We start from the raw sequence: 27032 nt of genomic DNA on the forward strand, positions 1-27032 counted from the left end.
ATGGCACCCTCCAGCCTGCTGTGGGCCCTGGTGGCCTTCACCTGCTCTGGTAGGCCCCGGGCCAGGCGAGGTGGGGAGGATGGGAGGACAGCACTGGGCATAGGGTGCTTGCATGGATGAGGGGGAAGGAGGACTGGGGAAAAGCAGGTATGTGATGATTTCAATGTGCTTTATGTTTGGGCACAAAATTAGTGTAATTCTTGTAGGATTTTATTCACTGTATCACTTGTATTTTCCTCCCCAGGCTCCAGTGTGGCCCAGAAAATTATTCAAGACCAGCCAGCTATATCCTCGAGAGAGGGGTCAGCAGTCACCCTGAGGTGTTGGTATGAAACAAGTTGGAGTATATACTACCTTTATTGGTTCAAGCAACATCCTGATGGACAGATCACTTACATGATTCATCAGCCTTCTTCTTCTAACATTAATGCAGTACAGGGTCGCTATTCTATAAACTTCCAGAAAGCATACAAAACCATCTCCCTCACCATTTCACTCTTGCAAATGGATGATTCAGCAATGTATTTCTGTGCTCTCCGGGAACCCACTGTGTTTGAGGTGATAGTAAGAGCTGAACAAAAACACCAGAGCTCAGGCAGGGTAGGACCTCTGCTAGGCAGCCAAGCAGAAAGCAACGGAAGTGACAGTGGCTGCCTCTTCCATGGTCTAGCTCAGGGGATTGAATTCTTAGTAAAACCTCCATCCATGTCATATGGAAACAGGTGTCCAGGGTAATTATCTTTTAACACATTCTCAGTCATGAATTTTTTACTTCAAATTAGTCTTACAGAGAATATGTACATTTTCTCAATATTGGAAAACTTGCACCACAATAATTTCAAGTAAAAGCTGTACTGAAATATTTTCACATTACAAGGTGGGTCTACTCATCTGGAATTGTCATGAAAATCATTTCTTGCACCCTTTGTGTTAATGCTTTCCTCTTAGCACTTGGGGCGATATTTTTCCCTTTATGGTAAATATAAGAAGAGCTATAGACTCATGCCAAATAGTGCTTGGGGGCTGCTGAACCAACATGGCTGAATGTTTGAACTAAGAGGCCCCATGGGCTTTTCTTAGAACTTCTAATAAATTAAGCAGTGCTATGTCAACAATGAATATGATTTTATTGATGTTGCCATTCAGTCTGCAATACGTTAGTCACAAGATGGATTTTCATTTCATTTGTTTGGCTGATGCTGCTATTTCATGACTCGGTGGCTGAGTAGGAGGAAATGCATGGTGACTTGTTTGTCTCTTATGTGGAAGGCAAGGACCGGGGGCACATTTCACCTTAGAAGTAGCTTGGAGGCAAGAGAAGAACCAAAATATGCATGAGTATTTCCCATCACACTCATAAATTTGTTGCTTATATGTTCTACATCTTATCACAGATTAATTCACTAAACTTGAAAATTTTAAGTAAACAATCTCTTCCACATATCCTGTCATAGGAACTATATGCCTGTGCTTTACCAGATATAATCTATTATTATAATCACAAAGAAAGACCAAATCTCCCAAAGGGTGTCCTGACACATTCAGACATGGCCCAGAGAAACCACACTCACGGGCAGCACTGTGTGAGCTGCAGAACTTGCAGTTGTGCTGTCAGGCACAGGGCAGGGTCATCGACCCAGGAGGGGAATGCTGCCTTCATTTCCCCCTAATGTTGCTCTGAGCAATGATGGTCTCCTCAGCTCAGTTACAAAAATTGCAAGCAGTCATCAGTTGCCTGTTGTACTCAGAGGTGAAGTGGGGCCAGAGTAGATATCTCAACTAATTAGAACTTTCTCCCTGAACCACCCAGATGTGAGTTGTTTTGACCCATAGCAGAGAATCCTCATATTTCAGAGACTCGATCATTTATTCCCAGTTGTCTAACTTACCTTTGATCCTTTTATATTAATTCACACACTGAAACCATGAAATCAATGGGAAATGACAGCTACTTAATAGGGGATCTTGCAACAGGAGTAGCACTTCAGATAACAACTTCTATGGGTTCACATGTACTAAGTGGTGCACATTACAGATAGCACATTGTAGGAGTGGATTAGACAGCACTGTGCCAATTGAGGATTAGCAAACTTATCTTGATTTGATATAACAAAGTAACAAAAAAATTCAGCCATGGGATTGAACAAGGGAGATGAGTACTCTGGCCCAATGGGATTAAAATATATGACACCCAAGTCATTCTAGGACACATGATTTGCTAATGTCTCTATTTGTACAACAAAAGACCCTGACTTTCCTCAGAATATAATGAATAAAACTCAGTGTCAGATTCAAAAGATAGTATGTTATTCCTGTTATTTTCATCAACACACAAAACCGAATAACTTTTTAAATTCAAAAGAACTAATCTTTCATCATTTCATTTTCATTTGAAGCACCTTTGTTTATTGTAAAACTTTAATGAGCCCTACAACTCAGTAGGAAGAAGAAAGAGACACACTAATTGTTTTGAATAAGTTAATCTTCACTGAGAAAGTCTCAGATCTGTGAATTTCTGTTAAAAAAAATTTAATTAGAGTCTGAATAGAGAGAAATGAATACAAGGTAAATGAATGATTGTTAAGTACTTGCAGGGAGGGGAAAATTCATAAAACATTCTATTTTCACTGAGTCCCTCAAATTATTGCACTCAGAATTATCAAAGATTCAATCTTCATTTTCCCATAACTCAAGTCTATAATATGAATTCCTTTTTCCATGACTCTTTTTATGTACTGCTTCCTAAGTTATCAGGGAGGGACAAGTAACAATAAAAAGGTTTGGGGGAGCCAGACTCTTCTCATCTTTGCATGACCCGGCAGTCAATAGAACCTAAGAAACCCCACTTCCTGTGTGGGGAGCAGCAGGCCCCAGGGACTACATATGCGCCCTTCCAGGATCTCAGAGACAGTGAGTTCTCAGCTGGAAGCACAACTGCACACACGTGTCAGGGCACACACACCCCATGGTGCCCTCCAGGCTGCTGTGGGCCCTGGTGGCCTTCACCTGCTCTGGTAGGCCCAGGGCCATGTGGGGTGGGGAGGATGGAAGGACAGCACCAGGCACAGGGTGCTTGCATGGATGAGGGGGAGGGAGCACTGGGAAAGAAGGCATGTGATGATTTCAATGTGCTTTCTCTTTGGGCACAAAATTAATCTACTCTATAATAGTATATTCTCTGTATCAGCTCTGATTTCTGATTTCCCCCACAGGATCCAGTGAGGCCCAGAAAGTTATCCAAGACCAACCAGCTATATCCAAACAAGAGGGGTCAAGAGTCACCCTGAGGTGTCGGTATGAAACAAGTTGGAGTAACTACGTCCTTTATTGGTACAAGCAGCTTCCTGATGGAAAGATCACATACCTTATTTATCACCGTTCATCTTCTGGTAACAGTGCAAAAAATGGTCGCTATTCTATAAACTTCCAGAAAGCAGACAAATACAATTACCTCACCATTTCACCCTTGCTACTGGACGACTCCGCAATGTATTTCTGTGCTCTCAGTGATGCACTGTGTTTGAAGTGAGAGTAAAAGCTGAACAAAAACCCTGAGCTCAAGAAGGGTGAGACCTCCGCTCAGGAGCCAAGCTGAAATCACACCTGCACCTCCCAGAGAGGCGATGGCAGTGACTGTGGTTGCTTTGTCTGTGGTCTGGATCAGGGGATACTTCTGAGTAAAACCTCCTTCTATGTCATTTGGAAGGAGTTGTCCAAATTAACCTTCTTTTAATGCATTCTCAGGCAAGACATTTTGACTTAAAATCAATCATACAAACATGTGTGTATTGTTTAAAGTTGAAAAAACTTGCTCTAAGGGCCTCCCTGCTGACCTATGGGTTAAGTCTCAGCACGATCACCGCTATGGCCTGAATTTAATTCCTTGCCAGGGAACTGACGCACATGACGCAGTAGATCTCTCCAGTCTTGCCCACTGCTCCCCTCAGCAGTGTATTTCAGTAGATCTGCATTCTGTTCCCCACTCTGTCTCTGGTGAATCTTCTCAGCCCTCCCACTTCTGACCTACACCAACTTCTCCTACACAAAAAAAAAGAAAAAGAAAGAAGAAGAAAAAACTTGCCCCACAATAATTTCAAGTGGTAGCTGCATATAAAGATTTTCACAGCACAGGCTATATCTAGTAATGTGGATTGTCATGTAAATATTTTTCTGAGCCCTTTGCACTTAGGGTTTGTGTCCACTAAGATATAATCGAAGAAGCTGAAACACCGTGAGTGACGTAGAATAAGAGATGAATCTCAATGTTAGACCTCATGCAACTGGCTTTATGATTAACCAAAATAATTAACCAATATGATTAACTTTAATCAGCAAATCTCAATCTACTGCATATATGCAAATGGTGAAAGGGAGTAAGAAATGGTTACTATAATTATATTGAAAAAGAGTTTTCCCAACTATTTCTGCAGATCATCATGTGATCGTAGTGGTTATTATAACTACTTCTTCCATTACCCACTGCATAATCTCCTTGCTCATAGCTAGCACCACCATCAGTGCTATTCCTGAATTTGATACAGAACAAGCTCCTTTTCAGGAACAAAAGTGCATGGAATTCCTTTCAACCTTAATAAGAAATTCTGCAAGTCCACTCCTCTCACCTGGCAGAAACATTGCAGGCATGAAAGGAAAATTCATATTCAAAGTATTTTTAAGTTGAGGGGAGGATCTTATCAACAGTCAAAAAAAATTGGTACATCACGTTCTGGGAAACACATCAAGAATGATGCCTGACTTTTCTTCAGAAGTAGTAGAAGTCACTACAGAAAAGCATTTTTAAATTGCTTAAATAAAATAAATACAATTGTTGAGCTAATTTCCCATGAGCAAGTATAATTTTATTATCATTGTGAAAAGTCACAGTCAAGAATGTCAAAAGTTAATGCAGAGTATTAAAAAACACCTGCAAAGCATATTTCTGGAAAAGGACTCAAATGCAGAATATATAAAATACTCATAGAAGTCAATGTAAATGGAAAGTATAAAAATGACAAGATTGTGAATAACACTTCAGACGTCACATAGCCCATAGCTAATAAACATGGGGGAAACACACTTAATGTTTTCAGTCTTTACAGAAATGAAAACATAAGCCCTAATGAGTGTCCATCTATATATGTATGTCAAATGATTAAAAATTCATTCTGTTCAGTTCAACTATAAAGTAATTGCTTTTCCTGTCCCTTCTCATCTACTGCCTCACATATTACCAGGAAAAGACAAGTAGTCAAAGTTCAAGTTTGAGATAAGCCAGACTCTTCTCTCATCTGTGCATAACCAGGTGGACAATGCAACATGAGAAACCCTATTTCCTGTGTGGGGAGATTCAGCACCTCCAGGAACTACATAAACACCCTTCCAGGCCCTCAGAGACACTGAACTCTCAGCTGGAGGCACAATTGCACACACGTGTCAGGGCACACACGCCCCATGGTGCCCTCCAGCCTGCTGTGGGCCCTGGTGGCCTTCACCTGCTCTGGTAGGCCCGGGGCCAGGCGGGGGTGGGGAGGATGGAAGGATAGGACTGGGTACAGGGAGGAGGAAGGACTGGGGAAAGCAGGCGTGTGATGATTTCAATGTGGTTTTGTTTGGGCACAAAATTAGGCTAATTCTTATCAGATTTTATTCACTGCATCACTTGTATTATCTGATTTTCTTCTACAGGATCCAGTGTGGCCCAGAGAGTTATTCAAGACCAGCCAGCTACAGTCTCGCGAGAGGGGTCAGCAATCACCCTGAAGTGCCGGTATGAAACAAGCCTGAGTGCATACTACCTTTTCTGGTACAAGCAGCCTCCTGATGGAAAGATGACTTACATTATTCGTCAGTCTTCTTCTAACATTAATGCAGTACAAGGTCGCTATTCTATAAACTTCCAGAAAGCAGAGAAAACCATCTCCCTCACGATTGCACCCTTACAATGGGATGATTCAGCAATGTATTTCTGTGCTCTCTGGGACCCACTGTGTTTGAAGGTTCAGTAAAAGGTGAACAAAAACCCCAGAGCTCAAAAAGGGTGACCTCTGCTCAGGAGCCAAGCTGAAATCACACCTGCACACCCAGACACAATGGCAGTGACTGTGGCTGCTGCTTCTGTGGTCTGGATCAGGGGGTGACTTCCAAGTAAAACTTACATCTATGTCATTGGAAACAGGTGTCCAGAGTACTTTTTCGTAACACGTTTTCAGTTTTGAATTTTTGGCTTAAAATTGTTCAGTAAGACAGAACATGTGTACGGTTGCCAAACATTGAAAACATTGCCCCATACTCATCTCAAGTAACCACTCCCCTTTAAGATGCTCACACCACAAGCCGGGCCTAGTCATTTGGAATCATCATGAAAATCGTTTCCTTAGGCCTTTCCTCTTAGGCTTTGTGTCAATTAAGATATACTCAGAGAAGCAGAACCACTGTGAGTGAGTGTACAATAAGAGATTAATTATAATCATATCATTATAATCAATATCATTATAATATCATATCACTATAATCAATTAATTATAATCATATCATTGCTGAAACTGGGGAAAAATCTATGGAAACCCTTTGTATTTATATTTTCTGTAGACTTTGAATTTTCTATAAATCAGCCAGAGTAATATTTGGGAAAAAACCTTGGAAGTGAGCAAAAGCGTGGACAAACTAACTGTGAGACAATGAGGACAATGGAATTCAGACAGTCAAACTACAACTTGTTTCTCTCACCTCCTCAAACATGGGGTGGGCACCTGCAGGGGAAGTGGGTATCACTTGCATCCTGCTACAGGCAGGCCTGGCCCAAGACAGAGAGAAGCTGAGAGAGGAGACCTGGTGGGGGCGGGGCTGTGGGTCAGCAATAAGATGAGGGGCAGAGCAGGAGCAGCACCTGTCAGTTGCCACTGTGCTTGGAGCCTGCAGCAGCTTGCAGAAGACAAAACATGGCTGCTGGGTCACAGCTGTCCCCCAGATCTTACACATGTCTTTACAGTCAAACTGACCCAAAATAATACATAAAAGTAAATTCTAGGAAATTCATTTCCAGAAAGTTAAGTTGAGGCAACACAAGATACCACAGTGCCCTGCCATAAACAAGGTAACCCTTTTCCCAAACATTTGAAGTTCGTTTATCCAATTGGACAAATTTCATTGCTCTTCTTGCTGAGTCATACTCTCCCATATATCTCCTGTAGTTTAACAGCTGTGTTAAATTCATTATTAACCAATATGATTAGCTTTAATGAGCACATCATATGTCTCTGCATACAAGCAAATGGAAAAGGAGTATAAAAATGGTTAATATATATACATATATTTATATGAAAAATAAAAATGAATTTTAACTATTTCTGCAAATGGTCATGAAATTTTAGCTAGCAAATATAACTACCTCTACCATTACCTATTCAATAATCTTTTGCCCAAAGCAAGCACCTCCACTCACTGCTAAACCACACTTTTATTTAAAGCAAGCTCCTTATTCAGGAACCATGATTAGTGGAAGCTTATAGAGTAGAATAAAGAATTCTACAAGTTCACCTGGTGGTTTTCACAGAAATATTGTTCACTTCAGATACAACAACACTAGAATTATGATATTAAAAGAATTATTAAAAGAGTTCCATAATAATTTTAGGACACCGAGTCTGTGCACAGAAATAGATCTACACAAATAGAGACAAGGTTGTCCACTAGATCCCTATTTAAATATAACTGTAACCAGTCAATAGTGAAATGGATAATGGATTATTTATACTACGGTAAAACAATATAGTGTTACAAGTGAAGAAGTAGATCTATATGTATTTTCTTAGCTAAATCTTATAAATAAAATGTGGATGCAAAAAAAATCAGAGTAAGTGCATACTACATGACACTATGAGAAATCTCAAAAATGTAATATAATGTATTGTTTTGTGATATATGAGTCTAAAATTTAGAAACACATTAATGGAATCATTCCAAAAGTGGCTACCACTTCAGAAACAGAAGGGACAAGGATTGCTTCTTAGTTCTATATGTAAGCAATTTGGCATAGTATAGAGATCTGGTTGCAGCAGATTTCTTCAGGCTGAAACATACAGGGTTGAAGTAGAGGAAAGCCCAGTTAGAACGCATGGTCAGCATAAGAGAATACTATATTCAAGTTATACATGCAATCTGCTAGTGTAACAACAGTATTGCACACCCTCATCCTCTTCAGAGTGTAACAAATAAATCTCGGTGTCAGATTTCAAAAGAAACTCTTTTATGCCAGTCATAATTTCATAAACACAAAAGAACTAAATAGCTTTTAAAAGTCAGAAGGACTGATCTTTTGTCATTTGATTTTTGAATTTGAAGCTGCTTCATTTATTGTAAAACTTAAGCAGAGCCCCAGAAACCAGGAAGGAAGAAGAAAGAGATGCATGCATTCATTATTTTGAGTAGGATAGCCTTCACTGAGAAAACCACTGATCTGTGAATTTTTGGAAAATTTCATTAGATTCTGGATGGAGAAAAATGATTGCAAGGAAATGAATGATCTTTAAGCTCAAACCTGAAATAAAAATTGCCTTTTTAATGCCACTGTTCACTTACTGCCTCACTCAGTTGCCAGGTAATCAGATGTAAACAAAATCAAACTTTGTAGTGAGTCAGACTCTCTTCTCATCTTTGCATAACTAGGTGGGTAATGCAGCATAAGAAACCATATTTCCTGCTTGAGGGAGTGGCGTCAATCCCCAGGAACTACATAAACGTCCTTCCATGCTCTCATAAGACCTGAAACCATAAAATACATAGAAGGAAATATAGGCCAAACACTCCATGATATGCACATCAAAGACGTATTTACAGACACATCACCCACAGCAGTGATAGTGAGAGCATCAAGTTCTTTATCCATCTTTGGACAAAGTTCTAAACCCCTTCTTGATGATCCACTCTCCATTGCTACTTTGTAGTTTAACCACTCTGTTCACTTTATAATGAACCAATATGATTATCCAATATGATTAACTTTAATTAGCACCTCTTATGCTACTGCACATAAGCAAATGTGTAATGGGAGTGAAAATAGGTATGGTACACAATATATGTATATCAAAATGTATATCAAAATATATGTATCTCAAAATAAAAGCATTTCAAAACTATTTTCCGATAAATTGTATACTTGTAGCTGTTATTTATAACCAGCTCTTCCATTCACCATTGCATAGTCTCTTTGCCCATAGTCAGCACCTCCATTTTCTGCTCTACTTGACTTTTATATAAAACAAGTTTCTTATTTCTTACATGGAATGCCAGAAAGTTGAGTAAGGAATTTTACAAGCTCACCTGTGGCAGAAAGATTGCCCAAACAAGGGGAAATCCATATTCAAACTGTCTTTTTATCAGGTGGGAGAGGGTAGGAGATTCTTTTAAATTTCCAGAGAAAATCAATACTTTGTTCTCTGGGAAACAAAATCAAGAATGATGCCTCATGAAAAATCACAAGTAACAGATGAAAACAGATGAAATGCTTATCTACAGGAAATAAAACTTTCAAGCTACCTCCTCATAAACAGGAAAGTATCATTTCAAATTCTTTGTTAAATATCACTAAGAATGTGGAAAGTCAATGCACATACTATTAAATAAATTCAAATTTTGAACATCTAAAATGTATACATAATCGATAAGAAAAGGAAACAATGAATTTGGCAAAAACTTGAAAAACCAAGTGAGAAGTATGATATCCCACAGCTAATAAACATGGGGGGAGGCACTTGATACTAAGATGACAATCAACTGACCTCAGGACAGGGTGACTGGAAATCTCAGTGACAGTGACATTTCTGGTTTCACCTGAAACACACACATCCATGCACCCCCCCCCCCCAAAAGCTGAACAACTAGAAAAGAAAATGCCATATCTAGGTACAAATTGCCACAGAATCAATAGATGAGGAAATCATTCACTCCTCATTAATTGTGCTGAATGATTTAACCAGTCTTCACAATTTTGTGCTGGAACGAATAAGGGGTATGAAGAAAGGAGATATTATTCCTAAAACACTACAAACATTTTTTCCTATCATAACTTTGCCCCATGCCTTCACCCTCTGCCTGTAATGTCATCCCCCAAATGTCTGTATGGTGTACACCCCAACTTCCTTCGTGTCTATATTCAAATGTCACTACTTGGGGCAGTCTTGAGCTAACTCTGGCTTCCTGAGAACCAGGCTCCAGCACACTCCAAGCACCAGGAAGGAAAGCAGCTCTTTGCTGAAGTGTGCCCCCTGGTGTGTGAAATGTTTTGTGAGCCTGACACTGGCCTCCTGCTGCCTCCAGTGTTCCCTGGCTACACTGTGGCAAGCCCTGGCGCCTATAGGAGCTGCTGTTGCTGAGTAGTTAGTGAGCTTACCACTGCAGATTTTTAATCTGATTTTAAATTTTTTCCTCGCAATTATGGGCCTCCCCGGTGGTGCAGCTGTTGAGCACTGGGTTGGGAAGCTGCCCACAGACTCTGTAGCGCCGGTTCGATCCCCGGCTGCTCCCCGGCCACTGGAGGAGGGTCCCGCATGGCGCGCAGACCTCCCCTGCCGCCCGTCGCTCCCCCCAGCAGTGCACTGGGGTCCTTCTGCCTGCTTTGCTCCCCGCTCTGGCTCTGGTGAATTCTCTCACTTCTGACTGTACCCAGTGCGTGTATAAATAAACAAAGCAATCTTTTAAAAAAAAAGATTTTTTTTTCCCTCGCAGTTATGAATGTGATTGACTTCAAAATGACAAATATAAGACATAGGCTGGTTTGGGTTGCAGAATAATAAGGTTACCTGGAAAAAAACGACATTTGTTGTGTAAGCTGGGAGGCTTTTCTGTGTTAAATGTGATTGTCTACTCTTCTGTCTTTAGTGCATTATCAAAGCACCCTGAAAGGGAACAAGAGTCACTGATTGAGAAAAATAAACCATTGTAGGGGACACTGCTTAGTGTTCCCAACATGTTCTCCTAAGCCACCCATGTCTCTATACAGTATGCTTGATGAGCCGATTTCCCCTGAATAGTAGGAAACATGACAGACCATGACACTTATGATCATATTAAAAATGAGGTCAATACTGATGTTAGATTCCACTGCAGATTCAGATTGTGGTTCCAGCTCCCCCCTGCACTCCTCCGGATACACTGCAGGCATCTGGCTGAGAACCTAAACAGGGAAGTCACATGGCTTGGTTTGCATGGCTATGTCTGTTCTCAATTATTTCTGTCTGGATCTTGTACGTTGGTTCTGCCCCCCATTAGGAAGGCAGTCCCTCCCCAAATCCCAATAGCATTTCACAGTATAGGCAAAATGGTTGAAGCTGGTTACAAGTTACAAAATTCCAGTTCTAAGTCTTAGGATACAATGAGCAGCACGGTGACTGGTTATTGTTTTATAGTTATATAAAATTATACACGTGAAAGAAATTTGCAATACTATATATATATATATGCTATATGTGTGTATATGTATATACACACACGGGTGTGTATATACGCGTGTGTGATTGCCGTGATTTTCTTGAGACTGAAGAATGCAGCGTTAATAAGAGAAAAGTTATTAACAAGAGAGTAGAGGGAGGGAGAATAGGAAACACCATAACCTCACCAGAGCTTCTGTGGCTTCACGTGGCATGTGAGGAAACCAAGGTGAGCCTGAAGACTGTTGCCATACGATATCACAGTTACTATCACGGACCATCTTTACGGTTGTCAATAAAACATATTTTTGAAAGTCAGAAGGGCTGATCTTTAATCATCACTTTTGAAGCAGCTTCATTCATTATAGAACTTAAGCAGAGCCCTAAGACCCAGTAAGAGAGAACAAAGACACCTGGGGTAGTTGCTGTGAATAGGATAGTCTCCACTCAGACGTTGTTTTTTGAATTTGCTAAAAAGGTCTTATATTCAGTATGGAGATAAATGGGTGCAAGGTAAAATGAATGACCATTAATTAGATACAAGAAGGACAAAATACATAGTAAATTCTGTTTATCAAAGGGCATCAATACTATTCCACTGATTCTATCCTCCTGCTCAAACCTGTAATACTAATTGCTTTTTCACATCCAGCCTCACTTAATTACCAGGAAGAGAAGTAGACAAAGTCAAAGTCTAGGAAAAGTAAGACTTTTTTTCATCTTTGCATAACCAGGTGGGCAATGCAACATGAGAAACCCTGTTTCCTGTGTGGGGAGCAACATCACCCCAGGAACTACATAAATGCCCTTCCAGGCTCTCAGAGTCACTTAGCTCTCAGCTGGAGGCACAAGTGCACACACGTGTCAGGGCACACACACCCCATGGTGCCCTCCAGCCTGCTGTGGGCCCTGGTGGCCTTCACCTGCTCTGGTAGGCCCAGGGCCAGGTGGGGATGGGGAGGATGGAAGGACAGCACCAGGAACAGGGTGCTTGCATGGATGAGGGGGAACAGAGGACTGGGGAAAAGCCAGCATGGGATGATTTCAATGTGGTTTGTTTTTGTATCAGATTATTCTAATTCTATAATATCTTATTCAATGCATCAGCTCTGTTTTCTGATTTCCTTACAGGATCCAGCATGGCCCAGAAAGTGCACCAAAAGCAGTCAGTTATAGCCAAGCAAGAGTGGTCAACAGTCACCCTCAACTGTCAGTATGAAACAAGTTGGAATAACTACTATCTTTATTGGTACAAGCAGCTTCCTGATGGAAAGATGGATTACCTTATTCATCAGTCTTCTTCTTCTACCAAAAATGAAGAAAAGGGTCCCTATGTTATAAACTTCCAGAAAGCAGAGAAAGCCATCTCCCTCACCATTAAATCCTTACAACTGGATGATTCAGCAAAGTACTTCTGTGCTCTCTGGGAACCCACTGTGCTTGAGGGGACAGTAAAAGCCAAACAAAAACCCAGACCTCAAGAAAAACAAGAGCCCTCCTCAGAGCCCAAGCTGAAATTACACCTGCAGGTCCCAGACAGGTAATGGCAGTGCCTGTGGTTGCTCCATACATGGTCTTTTCAAAGAATTGGATTCTGAGTAAAACCTCTTTCTATGTCATTTAGAAGCAGGTGTCCAGAGTAACTTTCTTCTAATACATTCTAAGTCATGAAGTTTTGACTTCAAATCAATCATCCAGAACACATGTATATTGTCTAATGCTGAATTAACTTCCCCATAAAATTTCAAGGCCAGTGGTACTTCAAGATGCTCACTTAAAAAAGTGGGTCTAGTCATCTGTAACATTAAGGATGATCATTTCCTTAACATTTTCCTGTTAAGCTTTGTGTCATCTAAGGTATAATCAGAAAAGCAGAACTGTCAGGGGTGATGTAAAATAAAAGATTAATCACAAGCTTAGCCCTCATGTAATTGCTGGAACTGGTGGAAAAATCTGTGCGAAATGGTTGTATTTGAATTGGCTATACAGCCTGTATTGGCTGTACAATAGTTTAGGGTAATATTTGGAATGGAAACTTGCATGTGCACAAATGTACACACACACTGACCTGTAAGTATGTACTATTGTAGAACCCCTGAGGACAATTTGAACCCAATAAGGCAAATCAAATTCCTCTGTCTCTGACCTGCTCAATTTCATGTAGTGGGTATCATTTTGCATGAGGCTACATGCAGACCTGGCCCAAGACAGAGAGAAGCTGAGAGAGGAGACTGGTGGGAGTGGGGGCTGTGAGTCAGCAATAAGATGAAGGGCAGAGCAGGAGGAGCGTGTTAGAGTTGCCACGGTGCCCGGAGCCTGCACCAGCCTGCAGAAGTCAAAACATGGCTGCTGGGTCACAGCTGCCCTCCAGATCTTGCACAGACATCTTTGGGATGAACCTTAACCCAATACAAGGAAGCTGATTCTGAAAAATATATTTCCAGAAAGTTAAGTTGACACAATACAAAGGTACCACTGTGCCCTATCAAAACAAGCTAAAGCTTGCTGGCGGAGAGGACCAATCACATTTATTCACAGTTGGGCAAAGTCCTTACTCCTTTTTGCTTAGTCACACTCTCCCATGGATATCCTGCAATTTTACATTGCCTTGACACTGTGATTATCTTAGTAAGTAACCATCTTATGCTAATTAGATACACAGAGGCAAATGGAAAGAGGAGTGAAAAATGGTTAATATACATAGAAATATATTTATATGATGATACGAAAGAATTTCATAATTATTTCTTCAAATCATCGCGTGATTATAACTGATAGTTATAACTACTTTCTCCATAGCCCATTGCATAATCTCTTTGCTCACAGCAAGCACCTCCATTCACTGTTACTGCTATTTTCTTTCTTTTTTTTTTTTAAGATTTATTTATTTATGCAAGAACCGGGGTACAGTACAGGTGTGCGAGAGGCTGAGAAGATTCACCAGAGACAGAGCAGGGAACAGAACAGGCAGACTGACGAAATACACTGCTGAGGGGAACAATGGGCAAGACAGGAGAGGTCTGCTGTGCCATGTGGGATTCTCGCCGCCCTGCCGGAATTGAACCCGGGCTGCAGAGGCTGAGTACAGCTTAACTGCGTCGCCCAACCGCCTGCACCACCAGGGAGGCCCTTGCTACTGTTATTTTCATAAAACAAAGTCCTGTTCAGCAGTACTTTGCTTGGAGTTCTATAAAGCTGAGTCAGGAATTCTGCAACTATCCCTGTGTTATTGGCAGAAACATTGTGCGTGTGTAGGGAAATCTGTTTTTAAAGTGTCTATTTAAATGAAGGAAAAATCTTTCCAATATCCATTAAAAATTAATACATTGTGTTTTGGGAGTCATAATCAAGAAAGATGCATGATTTTTTATTGAAAGGAATAGAAGACACTGAAGGAAAACATTTTAAAAAATGCTTAAATAAAATTGACTTTCAAGTGAGCATCCCATGAACATGAATTTAAACTTAAATCCTTTGTTAAATTAAAAGTCACTCTAAGAATGTGGTAAATGACTGAAAGGCTGTAAAACTATACTTGCAGTACCTAACTCTGGAAAAGGACTCAAATGCAGCACATATAAAAAAGATCAAATAAATCATTAAGTAAAACAATAAAAATGGCAATATCTTGAAGAACCACTGCAGAAATATGATCTCCCAGAACTAATAAACATAAAAAAAGAAGCAGCCCAAGCCTGGTCCCAATAGGAGTTGCTATTGCTGAATCCAACTAGTAAACTTCCCATTGCAGAAAGGACTCTGGAGGAACACTGGATTTTAATTTTTTCCTCACAGATAAGAAAGTGTTTGACTTCAAAATGACAAATATAACATATAGGCTGGGTTGGGCAGGAGAGTAATAGGTTATCCTGGATAAAAACTTGGCATTTGTTGTATAATGCCAATGTTGTGTTAAATGAAAAATAGAATTTTTAGAATGTGATAATTTTAAATAAAGCTCTTTTGCAGATGAATTTTTAGGATAAAATGGTAAAAAATCCCTATTCCTTCAATGTCCAGACGCTGACATAGTTTCAGTTTGGAAACATTTAAACTATTAATTGTTTTTAATATTTTAATTGCATAAAAAACACTGGCCAAGTATTGTTTTCATGATAACTACAGTAATAGTTGTAGAGTCTCACCAAATAATATTTGTGTAACCTGGCAATAAAATGGGTGAATATTTAAATGCAAGGACCCATGGTTGTGTCATTTCTAAATTTCTAATAAATTAAGCAGAGTTATATCTCATCAGTGCTGTTATCATCCCACATCCAGATACATCACTGAAGAGATGACAGCAGTCACAGTCTATTTTGGTTTCATTGGCTTCAGCGATGCTCACCCTTCTAAGTTTTAGTGGTCAAGCGGGAAGGAAGAGATGGTGATTTCTGGTCCATCTCTATGTGGAAGCCAAGGACCAGTGGGCACATTTCACCTTAGAATAAGCTTGCAGCTAGAGAACAACCAAAATATGAATGAATATTTATGGTCACACCCATAATTTGTTTCAGATAAACCCTAAGACTTTATCACAGACTAAATTACTAAACTTGAAATTTTTATTAACGAATCTCCTCCAAAACTTCCTTTAATACCGAACTTTATATCTATTCTTTATCAGATATAATCATTTTTCAGTCAGCCACACAAAGGCAAAACAATTGCTGGATGACCAAGTCTCCCAGCTGGTTTCATAACATGTTCAAATATGGCCCAGAAACCACATAGCAGAGGCAGCACTGTCTAAGATGCAGGATCTTGCAGCTGTGCTGTCAGGGCACACGGCAGGGCCATGGCCACAGGGCAGGGAGGGAGGATGAATGTGTGTGTGGTGGGGGGGTGGGGGAGGAGTTGGGAGTGGTTTTGGGAGGGGGAAATGCCACTTTCACGCTGTCCCCAGGAGCTGTGGGCATTGATGGTCTCAGCTTAGTTACAAAAATTGCAATTCAGGGTATAGGCTGCCTCAAAGGTGCTGGAAAGGATCATACTCAGCAAAATAAGCCAGAAAGAAAAAGAAAAATACCGGATGGTCTCACTCATAGCAAGAATCTAGAAAACCTAAATAAGGGACCAGGAAAAACAATAACTATAAGAAAGAAAAAATAAAAATCAACAAACTACGAAACAGAGACACACTATGGAGGATGGGGGGCGGGGAAAGGGGGGAATGGGGTCAAAATAAGGGGGTTGCAATTGTGTGGGTAATATAAAAATAAAATAAAAAAAAAGGGGGCTCTCAAAGGTGATGTCCCAGCTAATTTGAACTCTCTCCCTGCACCACCCGCCATTAATTATTGCAACCTGTACCAAAGAGTGGTCACAGTTTCAGAGATCCTGTCTGCACTTTCTTTTCCAGTTGTTTATTTGCATTTTGGCCCTTTTACATTAATTCATCCACTGAAACAATGAAATTAAATGGAAATGGACAGCTATATATCATGTGACAGTGTGCAGCACTTCAGCTACAATTTCTGTGGGGCTGACACATCTTGAGTGTGCATCTTACAGGCATCACATTCTGCAGTAGTGAGGTATAGACAGCATGGTGTCTGGAGACATCAGATGGCTAACTTGATTTGATTTCATATTACATATTATAATTACATATTAATTATATGTTAATATTTCATATTACATATACTACATATTAAAAACACAGCAACAATATTTAAGAAGTGAGACTGAGCACTTTGGAGGGATGGGGTGAAAATGACACCAAGGCCAATCTAGGACAAGTGACATATTAAGTGATCTACTTGTATAGCACCCTGCTCAGAGTCAGATTTCAATAGATAACGTTATTCTTGTTATAATTTCATAAATACGGGCCTCCCCTGGTGCAGTGGTTGAGCACTGGGCTGCGAAACTGCCCACAGCCTCTGCAGCACCAGTTCGATCCCCGCCCATGGGCGAGGGTCCCACATGGCGCGACAGACTTCTCCTGCCTCACCCACTGCTCCCCAAAGCAGTGTATTTCATCAGTCTTCCTGTTCTGTTCCCTGCTCTGGCTCTGGTGAATTCTCTCACCTTCCCGTGCTTCTGACTGTACCCAGTGCTTGTATAAATAAATAAATAAATCTTTTAAAAAAATTAATAAATACATCAAGAACTGAATAGCTTTTCAAAGTCAGAGGACTGATCTTTTACAATTTAATTTTGATTTTGAAGCAGCAAGTAGAGTCCTAGAACCCAGTAAGGAAGAAGAAAGAGATGCATGAATGCTTTGAGTAGGATAGTTCACTGAGAAAGCCAAATATCTGTGAATTTTAAAAATTCCATTAGATTCTGCACATAAAGAAAGAAGGGCAAGGTAAATGAACAACCATTAAATAGATACAAGGAGGGAAAATCCATCTATTTTCAATGTGGTCCCAAAACTATCCCACTGAAAATTATGAAATTATGTAAACGGATTCAACTTTGTTTTCCCTTCAGCTCAAACCTATAATACTGCTTGCTTTTTCTACACTCCCTTTCACATTGCTTTATATTTACCAGGAACAGACAAGGAGACAGGGTCAAAAATTAGGGTGAACTAAACTCTTTTCTCATCTGTGCATGACCAGGTGGGAAATGCAACATGAGAAACCCTGTTTCCTGTGTGGGGAGCAGCATCAAGCCCCAGGAACTACATAAACACCCTTCCAGGCCCTCAGAGACACTGAGCTCCCCACTGGAGGCACAACTGCACACACATGTCAGGGCACACACGCCCCTTGGTGCCCTCCAGCCTTCTGTGGGCCCTGGTGGCCTTCACTTGCTCTGGTAGGCCCCGGGGCCAGGTCGGGGGTCGGCGGCGGGGGGTTGGGGGGGGGTGTTAGGCACGGGTGTAGGGGGTGGGGGTAGGGATGGAAGGATAGCACTGGGCACATGGTGCTGGCATGGATGATGGGGAAGGAGGCCTGGGGAAAAGCCAACATGTGATGATTTCAGTGTGCTTTATCTTTGGATACAACATTAGTCTAATTCTTACAATATTTTAGTCACTGCCTCAGCTGTGTTTTCTGATTCTCCCCACAGGATCCAGTGTGGCCCAGAATGTTACTCAAGACCAGCCAAGTGTATCTACGAAAGAGGGGTCAGCAGTCACCTTGAGGTGCCGGTATGAAACACGTTGGCGTTCATACATCCTTTACTGGTACAAGCAGCTTCCTGATGGAAATATCACTTACCTTATTTATCAGGATTCTGATGAGGACAATGCAGTAAAGGGTCGCTATTCTATAGACTTGCAGAAAGCAGACAAATCCATCTCCCTCATCATTTCACCCTTGCAACTGGAAGATTCAGCATTGTATTTCTGTGCTCTCAGAGATGCACTGTGTTTGAAGTGATAGTAAAAGCTAAACAAAAACCCGAGGGTAAGACCTCTGCTAGGAAGCCAAGCTGAAATCACACGTGCACATCCCAGACAGAAAATGGCCGTGACTGTGGTTGTTTCTTCTGTGGTCTGGATCATGGGTGCTTCTGAGTAAAACCTTCTTCTATGCCATTTGGAAACAGGTGTCAAGAGTAATGTTCTTCTAGTATATTCTCGGCCTTACTTTCTTCAGTTAAAGTCAGCAGCACAGAACAGTGTATACTTGCCCAATGTTGAGAAAAATTGCCCCACAATAATTTCAAGTGGCAGCTGCACTTGAAGATGCTCACATCACAAGCTGGCTCCAGTCATCTGGATCATTATGAAATAATTTCCTTAGCCCTTTCTTTTAGGTTTTTTGTCACTTAAGATACATTCCCAGAGGCAGAACCATAGTGAGTGATGTAGCATAATAGATGGTTCATAAGGATTAGACCACACGTCATTGCTGGAACTGGTAAGAGAATCGACACAAAGATGTTGTGTTTATACTGACTATAGAGCTACATTTGCTAGTAATTTCTAAGCGTAACATTTGCAAGGAATCTTGGATGGGGACAAAAACCTGGACAACCTGGCCTATGAGAATATACTTGAACTCATGAAGACATGGAAACCAGAAAGACAAAGTACAATTTGTCTGCCCCTATCTCCTCAGGCTCAAAGGGAAGGTACCTTTAGGGGAAGTGGATATCACTTGCATCCTGCTATATGCAGACCTTGCCAAAGGCTATAGAAGCTTTAACACATTCCACAATGCCTTGCTCCTGAATAAGGAGCTTGTTTTACATAAAGTCAGACAGAGAGAAGGTGAGAGAGGAGACCTAGTGGGAGTGGGGCGGTGGGTCAGCAATAAAATAAAGGCAGAGCAGGAGTAGCACTTGTGAGTTGCCACCATGCCTGGAGCCTGCACCAGACTGCAGAAGGCAAAACTTGGCTGTTGTGTCACAGCTGCTCTTCAGATCTTGCACAAACCTCTTGGTGACCACCCTAACCTAAAAAATACAAGAGGGCAAATTCTGGGAAATATATTGCAATAAAGTTGAGACAATACAAGGTTGCCCCAGTGCACTGCCAAAAACAAGCTAATCCACCCCCACAAACAGGGTCATGTTCATTTACCCATTTTTGGGCTAGTTCTTACCCCTAGTCAAACTTTTCCCTCATATCTTGTATGTTACCTACTCCATTAAACTAAATGATTAAACAAAACAATTAACCAATATGATTAACTTCATCGACAGATCTTATACTACTGCATAAAGGCAAATGCAAAGGGGAGTAAAATTGGTTAACCACATAGAAATATGAGCTTAATCCTAAAATAGGTAAGAATTTTTCTCTCTCAGACCTCTGCCCCATGCTTTGATCCTCCGTCTGTGGGCCAGAGTGGGTGTCTCAACTAATTAGAACTCATTCCCTGCACCACCCAGTCATGAGTTACTGTGACTTTAGCAGAGATCGTCTATCTTCTTGTTTCACTGACCCTGTCTGTACTTTCTTTCCCAGCTCTCTATTTGTCTTAGGTCCTTTTATATTACTTGTTCACTGAAACAATGAACACAATGGAAGACTGACCCCTACTTAGCACATGATCATGTATTAGTGCAACACAGTTCAGCTCACAACCTGTGCAGTTTACATGTCCTGAGTGTGGGCAACTGACAGACATCATGTCTGCAGGAGTAGAGTGTAGTTAACACCGTGCCATGGAAGATCAGCATGCTTCAGGAGATTTAACTTTTAGAAGTTTCAAAAAGGAACCCAGATGTGGAATTTAACATGTGAGACTGAAAACCTTGGAGCGATGGGATAAAAATAAGTGACATCAGGACCATCCCAGGACACACAATCTAATCATTGCAATCTAATTGTTGAGGAATCATACTGAGCACCCTGATGCTCCTCAGAGTCGAATAAATAACACTCAGTGTCAAAATTGCAAGAGATAGCACGTTATTGCTGTTATAATTTCATAAACTCATAAACAATTAAATAGCTTTTGAAAGTCAGAAGGACTGATCTTAATCATTTGATTTTGATTTGAAGCAGCTTCATTTATTATAAAACTTAGGCAGATCACTACAATCTAGGAAGGAAAAAGAAAGACACTCAATAGTTGTTTGAAATAGGATAATATTTGCTGAGAAAACAGGGCTCTTTGAATTTTTTTAAAAATTCATTAGATTATGGATAGTGAGAAATGAGTGCAAGGTAAGCGAATGACCATCAAATAGATACAAGGAGGTGCCAACTACAAAATACATTCCATTTCTAAAGGAGTCCCAAAATTATTTCACTTAATATTCCACAGAAAATTACCAATGTGTGTCAATGATTAAATACTCATGAACCTTCAGTTCAAACTGTAATATTTATTGCTTTTTCATATATAGCTTCATTCAAATTCCAGGGAAGGGAAGTAGACAAAGTCCAAGTTTTCTCATCTGTGCATAACCAGGTGGGCAATGCAACATGAGAAACCCTATTTCCTGTGTGGGGAGATGCATCACCCCCAGGGACTACATAAACGCCCTTCCAGGCTCTCAGAGACACTGAGCTTCCTGCTGGAGACACAGCTGCACGCACGTGTCAGGGCATACATGCCCCATGGTGCCCTCCAGCCTACTGTGGGCCCTGGTGGCCTTCACCTGCTCTGGTAGGCCCAGGGCCAGGCATGGGTGTGGAGGATGGAAGGACAGCACCGGGCACAAGGTGCTTGCATGGATGAGGGGGAAAGAGGACTCGGGAAAGCCAGCATGTGATGATTTCAAAGTGGTTAATTATTAACAATTAAGAATTAATTCACTCATATGATAATTAACTGCATCATCTCTGTTTTCTGATTTTCCCCCACAGGATCCAGTGTGGCCCAGAAACTTATTCAAGACCAGCCAGCTATAACTACTCGAGAGCGTTTAGCAGTCACCCTGAGGTGTCGGTATGAAACAAGTTGGAGTGCATACTACCTTTCCTGGTACAAGCAGCCTCCTGATGGAAAGATGACTTACATCATTCATCAGTCTTCTTCTGCCAACAATGCAAAAAAGGGTCGCTATACTATAACCTTTCAGAAAGCAGACAACTCCATGTCCCTCAAAATTGTGTCCTTACAATTGGCTGATTCGGGCATGTATTTTTGTGCTCTCCGGGAAGGCACTGTGTTTGAAGTGATAGTAAAAGTTGAACAAAAACCCATGCTCTATAAGTCCTGCTCAGGAGCCAAGCTGAAATCACACCTGCACATCCCAGACAGGCAGCGGAAGTGACTGTGGCTGCCTCTTCCATGGCCTAGCTCAGGGGATTGAATTCTAAGTAAAACCTCTGTCCGTGTCATATGGAAACAGGTGTCCAGGGTAACTTTCTTTTAACACAATCTCAGTCATGAATTTTTGACTTGTTATTAGTCTTACAGAGAATATGTATAGTTTCCTAATGTTGAAAAACTTGGACCACAATAATTTCAAGTAACAGCTGCACTGAAATATCCTCACATTCATTACAAGGTGGGTCTAGTCATCTGGAATCGTCATGAAAATCATTTCTTGCACCTTTTGCTCTTATGTTTTCCTCTTAGCACTTGGGGCGATGTTTTCCCTTTACGGTAAATATAAGAAGAGCTGCAGAATCATGACAAACAGTGCTTGTGTGCTCATGACACCAATGTGGCTGAATGTTTGAATTAAGAGGCCCCATGGGCTCTTCTTAGAACTTTTAATAAATTAAGCAGAGCTATGTCAACAATGAATATGATTTTATTGATGTTGCCATTCAGTCTGCAATACGATAGTCAGAGGATGGATTTTCATTTCATCTGTTTGAGTGGTGCTGCTTTTCCATGACTTGGTGGCTGAGTAGGAGGAAATGGATGGTGACTTGTTTGTCTCTTATGTGGAAGGCAAGGGCCAGAGGGCATATTTCACCATAGAATCAGCTTGGAGGCAAGAGAAGAACCAAAATATGCATGAATATTTCCTATCACACACATAAATTTGTTGCATATATGTTCTAGATCTTATCACAAATTAATTCACTAAACATGAAAATTTTAAATAATCAATCTCCTCCATATATCCTGTCATAGGAACTATATGCCTGTGCTTTACCAGATATAATCTGTTATTATAATCACAAAGAAAGACCAAATCTCCCAAAGGGTGTCCTGACTCATTCAGACATGGTCCAGAGAAACCACACTCACAGGCAGCACCGTGTGAGCTGCAGATCTTGCAGTTGTGCTGTCGGGCACAGGGCAGGGCCATTGGCACAGGAGGGGAATGCTGCCTTCATTTCCCCCCAGTGCTGCTGTGAGCATTGATGGTCTCGGCTCATTTACAAAAATTGCAAGCAGTTATCAGTTTCTGTTGCACTCAGAGGTGAAGTGGGCCAGAGAAGATATCTCAACTAATTAGAACTTTCTCCCTGAACCACCCAGATGTGAGTTGTTTTGACCTGTAGCAGAGAATCTTCATATTTCTGAGCCTCGGTCCTTTATTCCCAGTTGTCTAACTTCCCTTTGATCCTTTTCTATTAATTCACGCACTGAAACCATGAAATCAATGGGAAATGACAGCTACTTAACAGGGGATCTTGCAACAGGAGCAGCACTTCAGATAACAACTTCTGTGGGTTCACATGTACTAAGTGGTACACATTACAGATAGCACATTGTAGGAGTGGATTAGACAGCACTGTGCCATGTGAGGATTAGCAAGCTTATCTTGTTTTGATATAACAAAGTGACAAAAAAATTCAGCCAGGGATTGAACAAGGGAGATGAGTACTCTGGCCCAATGGGATTAAAAAAGAAACTATGACACCTGAGTCATTCTAGGACACATGATCTGCTCAGTGACTCTATTTGTGCAACAAAAGACCCTGACTTTCCTCAGAGCTTAATGAATAAAACTCAGTGTCAGATTCAAAACATGATATGTTATTCCTGTTATTTTCATCAACACACAAAAATAAGTAGCATTTTAAAGTCAAAAGGACTGATCTTTTATCATCTGATTTTCATTTGAAGCAGCTTTGTTTATTGTAAAACTTCAATGAGTCCTATAACTCAATAGGAAGAACGAGATGCACTCACTGTCTTGAATAAGTTAGTCTTTTTTTTTTTTTTATAGAGGCATGTTTTTTATTTTATTTTATTTATTTATTTGTTTGTTTGTTTATACAAGCACTGGGTACAGTCAGAAGCGCGGGAGGGCGAGAGAATTCACCAGAGCCAGAGCGGGGAGCAGAGCAGGCAGAAGGACCAAAGTACACCACTGAGGGGAGCAGCGGGCGGCAGGAGAGGTCTGCGCGCCATGTGGGACCCTCCTCCGGTGGCCGGGGAGCAGCCGGGGATCGAACCGGCGCCGCAGAGGCCGCGGGCAGCTTCGCAACCCAGCGCTCAACCGCTGCGCCACCGGGGAGGCCCTTGAATAAGTTAGTCTTCACTGAGAAAGTCTCAAATCTGTGAATTTTAGAAAAAAGTTTCATTAGCTTCTGGATAGAGAGAAATGAATGCAAGGTAAATGAATGATCATTAAGTATTGCAGGGAGGGGAAAATCCATAATACATCTGATTTTCAATGAGTCCCTCAAATTATTGCACTCATAATTATCAAAGATTCAATCTTTGTTTTCCCATAGTTCAAATCTATAATATGAATTCCTTTTTCCATGACTCTTTTTATGTACTGCTTCCCAAGTTATCAGGGAGGGACAAGTAACAATAAAAAGGTTTGGGGGAGCCAGACTCTTCTCATCTTTGCATGACCCGGCAGTCAATGGAACTTAAGAAACCCCACTTCCTGTGTGGGGAGCAGTATCAGGCCCCAGGGACTACATATATGCCCTTCCAGGCTCTCAGAGACACTGAGCTCCCTTTTGGAGGCACAACTGCACACCCGTGTCAGGCCACACACACCCCATGGTGCCCTCTAGCCTGCTGTGGGCCCTGGTGGCCTTCATCTGCTCTGGTAGGTCCGGGGCCAGGCAGGGTGGGGAGGATGGGAGGACAGCACCAGACACAGGGTGCTTGCATGGATGAGGGGGAGGGAGCACTGGGAAAGCAGGCATGTGATGATTTCAATGTGCTTTCTCTTTGGGTACAAAATTAGTCTTCTCTGTATCAACTCTGGTTTCTGATGTTCCCCACAGGATCCAGTGTGGCCCAGAAAGTTATCCAAGACCAGCCAGCTATATCCAAACAAGAGGGGTCAAGAGTCACCCTGAGGTGTCGGTGTGAAACAAGTTGGAATGACTACTTCCTTTGCTGGTACAAGCAGCTTCCCGATGGAAAGATCACATTCCTTATTTATCACCGTTCATCTTCTGGTAACAGTGCAAAAAAGGGTCGCTATTCTATAAACTTCCAGAAAGCAGACAAATCCATCTCTCTCACCATTTCACCCTTGCTGCTGGATGACTCCGCAATGTATTTCTGTGCTCTCCGTGATGCACTGTGTTTGAAGTGATAGTAAAAGCTGAACAAAAACCCTGAGCTCAAGAAGGGTGAGACCTCCACTCAGGAGCCAAGCTGAAATCACACCTGCACCTCCCAGACAGGCGATGGCAGTGACTGTGGTTGCTTTGTCTTTGGTCTGGATCGGGGGATACTTCTGAGTAAAACCTCCTTCTATGTCATTTGGAAGGAGTTGTCCAAATTAACCTTCTTTTAATGCATTCTCAGGCATGACATTTTGACCTAAAATCAATCATACAAATGTGTGTATTGTTGAAAGTTGAAAAACTTGCTTCAAGGGCCTCCCTGGTAGCCTACAGGTTAAGTCTCAGCATGATCACCCCTATGGCCTGAATTCAATCCCAGGCCAGGTTGCTGATGCACCTAGTGCAGCAGATCTCTCCAGTCTTGCCCACTGCTCCCCTCAGCAGTGTAGATCAGTAGATCTGCATTCTGTTCTCCACTCCACTCTGGTGAACTCTCTCAGCCCCTGCACCCCTGACCTACACCCACTTTTCCTACACAAAAAAAAGAAAAAAGAAAGAAAGAAAAAGAAAAAGAACTTGCCCCACAATAATTTCAAGCGGTAGCTGCACATAAAGATTTTCACATCAGTGATGCACTGTATCTAGTTATCTGAATTGTCATGTAAATATTTTACTGAGCCTTTTGCTCTTAGGGTTTGTGTCAACTAAGGTATAATCGCAAGAAGCTGAAACACTGTGAGTGACGTAGAATAAGAGATGAATCACAATATCAGACCTCATGCAACTGGCTTTATGATTAACCAAAAGAATTAACCAATATGATTAATTTTAATCAGCAAATCTTAATCTACTGCAGATATGCAAATGGTGAAAGGGAGTAAGAAATGGTTAATATAAATATAATTATATTGAAAAAGAGTTTTCCCAACTATTTCTGCAGATCATCATGTGATCGTAGTGGTAATTATGATTACGTCTTCCGTTACCCACTGCATAATCTCCTTGCTCATAGCAAGCACCGCCACTCAATACTACACCTGAGTTTTATATAGAGCAAGCTCTTTTTTAGGAGCAAAGGTGCATGGAATTCCTTTCAAGCTGAATAAGGAATTCTGTAAGTCCACTCCTCTCATCTGCAGAAACATTGCAGGCATGAAAGGAAAATTCATATTCAAAGTGTTTTTAAGTTGAGGGGAGGATCTTATTAACAGTCAAAGAAAATTGGTACATTGCATTCTGGGAAACACATCAAGAATGATGCCTGACTTTTCTTCAGAAGTGGTAGAAGCCACTACAGGAAAGCATTTTTTTTTTTAAATGTTGCTTTTCGCAGACTTTGCTATTTATTTATTTATTTTTTAAAGATTTATTTATACAAGCACTGGGTACAGTCAGAAGCGCGGGAGGGTGAGAGAATTCACCAGAGCCAGAGCGGGGAGCAGAGCAGGCAGAAGGACCGAAGTACACTGCTGAGGGGAGCAGCGGGCGTCAGGAAAGGTCTGCGCGCCATGTGGGACCCTCCTCAGGTGGCTGGGGAGCAGCCGGGGATCGAACCGCTGCAGAGGTAACCCAGCACTCAACCACTGCGCCACCAGGAGGCCCAACAGGAAAGCATTTTTAAATTGCTTAGATAAAATAAATACAATTGTTGAGCTAATTTCCCATGAGCAAGTATAATTTTATTATCATTGTGAACAGTCACTGTCACGAATGTCAAAAGTTAATGCAGAGTGTTAAAAAAACACCTGCAAAGAAGAGCTAAAAAGAAACTTCTCCAAAGAGGAAACACAAATGGCCAACAG

General features: G+C 41.3%; 7 gene segments (V, D, J or C); all 7 read left to right on the forward strand.

Annotated features, from left to right (window-relative positions):
- On the forward strand, positions 1-735 carry LOC119238057 (T cell receptor delta variable 1-like). The segment is given in 2 exon segments: positions 1-49; positions 245-735. Coding segments are annotated over 2 exon segments (540 nt in total).
- Positions 736-2965: 2230 nt separating this feature from the next.
- On the forward strand, positions 2966-3529 carry LOC119238058 (T cell receptor delta variable 1-like). The segment is given in 2 exon segments: positions 2966-3014; positions 3213-3529. Coding segments are annotated over 2 exon segments (366 nt in total).
- A 1922-nt stretch (positions 3530-5451) lies between these two features.
- On the forward strand, positions 5452-6005 carry LOC119238059 (T cell receptor delta variable 1-like). The segment is given in 2 exon segments: positions 5452-5500; positions 5686-6005. Coding segments are annotated over 2 exon segments (369 nt in total).
- Positions 6006-12305: 6300 nt separating this feature from the next.
- On the forward strand, positions 12306-12967 carry LOC119238061 (T cell receptor delta variable 1-like). The segment is given in 2 exon segments: positions 12306-12354; positions 12555-12967. Coding segments are annotated over 2 exon segments (462 nt in total).
- Positions 12968-18124: 5157 nt separating this feature from the next.
- LOC119238062 (T cell receptor delta variable 1-like) lies at positions 18125-18763 on the forward strand. The segment is given in 2 exon segments: positions 18125-18194; positions 18450-18763. Coding segments are annotated over 2 exon segments (384 nt in total).
- Positions 18764-21399: 2636 nt separating this feature from the next.
- LOC119238063 (T cell receptor delta variable 1-like) lies at positions 21400-22058 on the forward strand. The segment is given in 2 exon segments: positions 21400-21448; positions 21649-22058. Coding segments are annotated over 2 exon segments (459 nt in total).
- A 2651-nt stretch (positions 22059-24709) lies between these two features.
- LOC119238064 (T cell receptor delta variable 1-like) lies at positions 24710-25256 on the forward strand. The segment is given in 2 exon segments: positions 24710-24758; positions 24940-25256. Coding segments are annotated over 2 exon segments (366 nt in total).
- The last annotated feature ends 1776 nt before the right edge of the window (positions 25257-27032 follow it).

The sequence above is a fragment of the Talpa occidentalis genome, unplaced genomic scaffold (assembly GCF_014898055.3).
Source record: "Talpa occidentalis isolate TD23 unplaced genomic scaffold, MPIMG_talOcc4v2.1 talOcc4.11, whole genome shotgun sequence".
Taxonomy (NCBI): domain Eukaryota; kingdom Metazoa; phylum Chordata; class Mammalia; order Eulipotyphla; family Talpidae; genus Talpa; species Talpa occidentalis.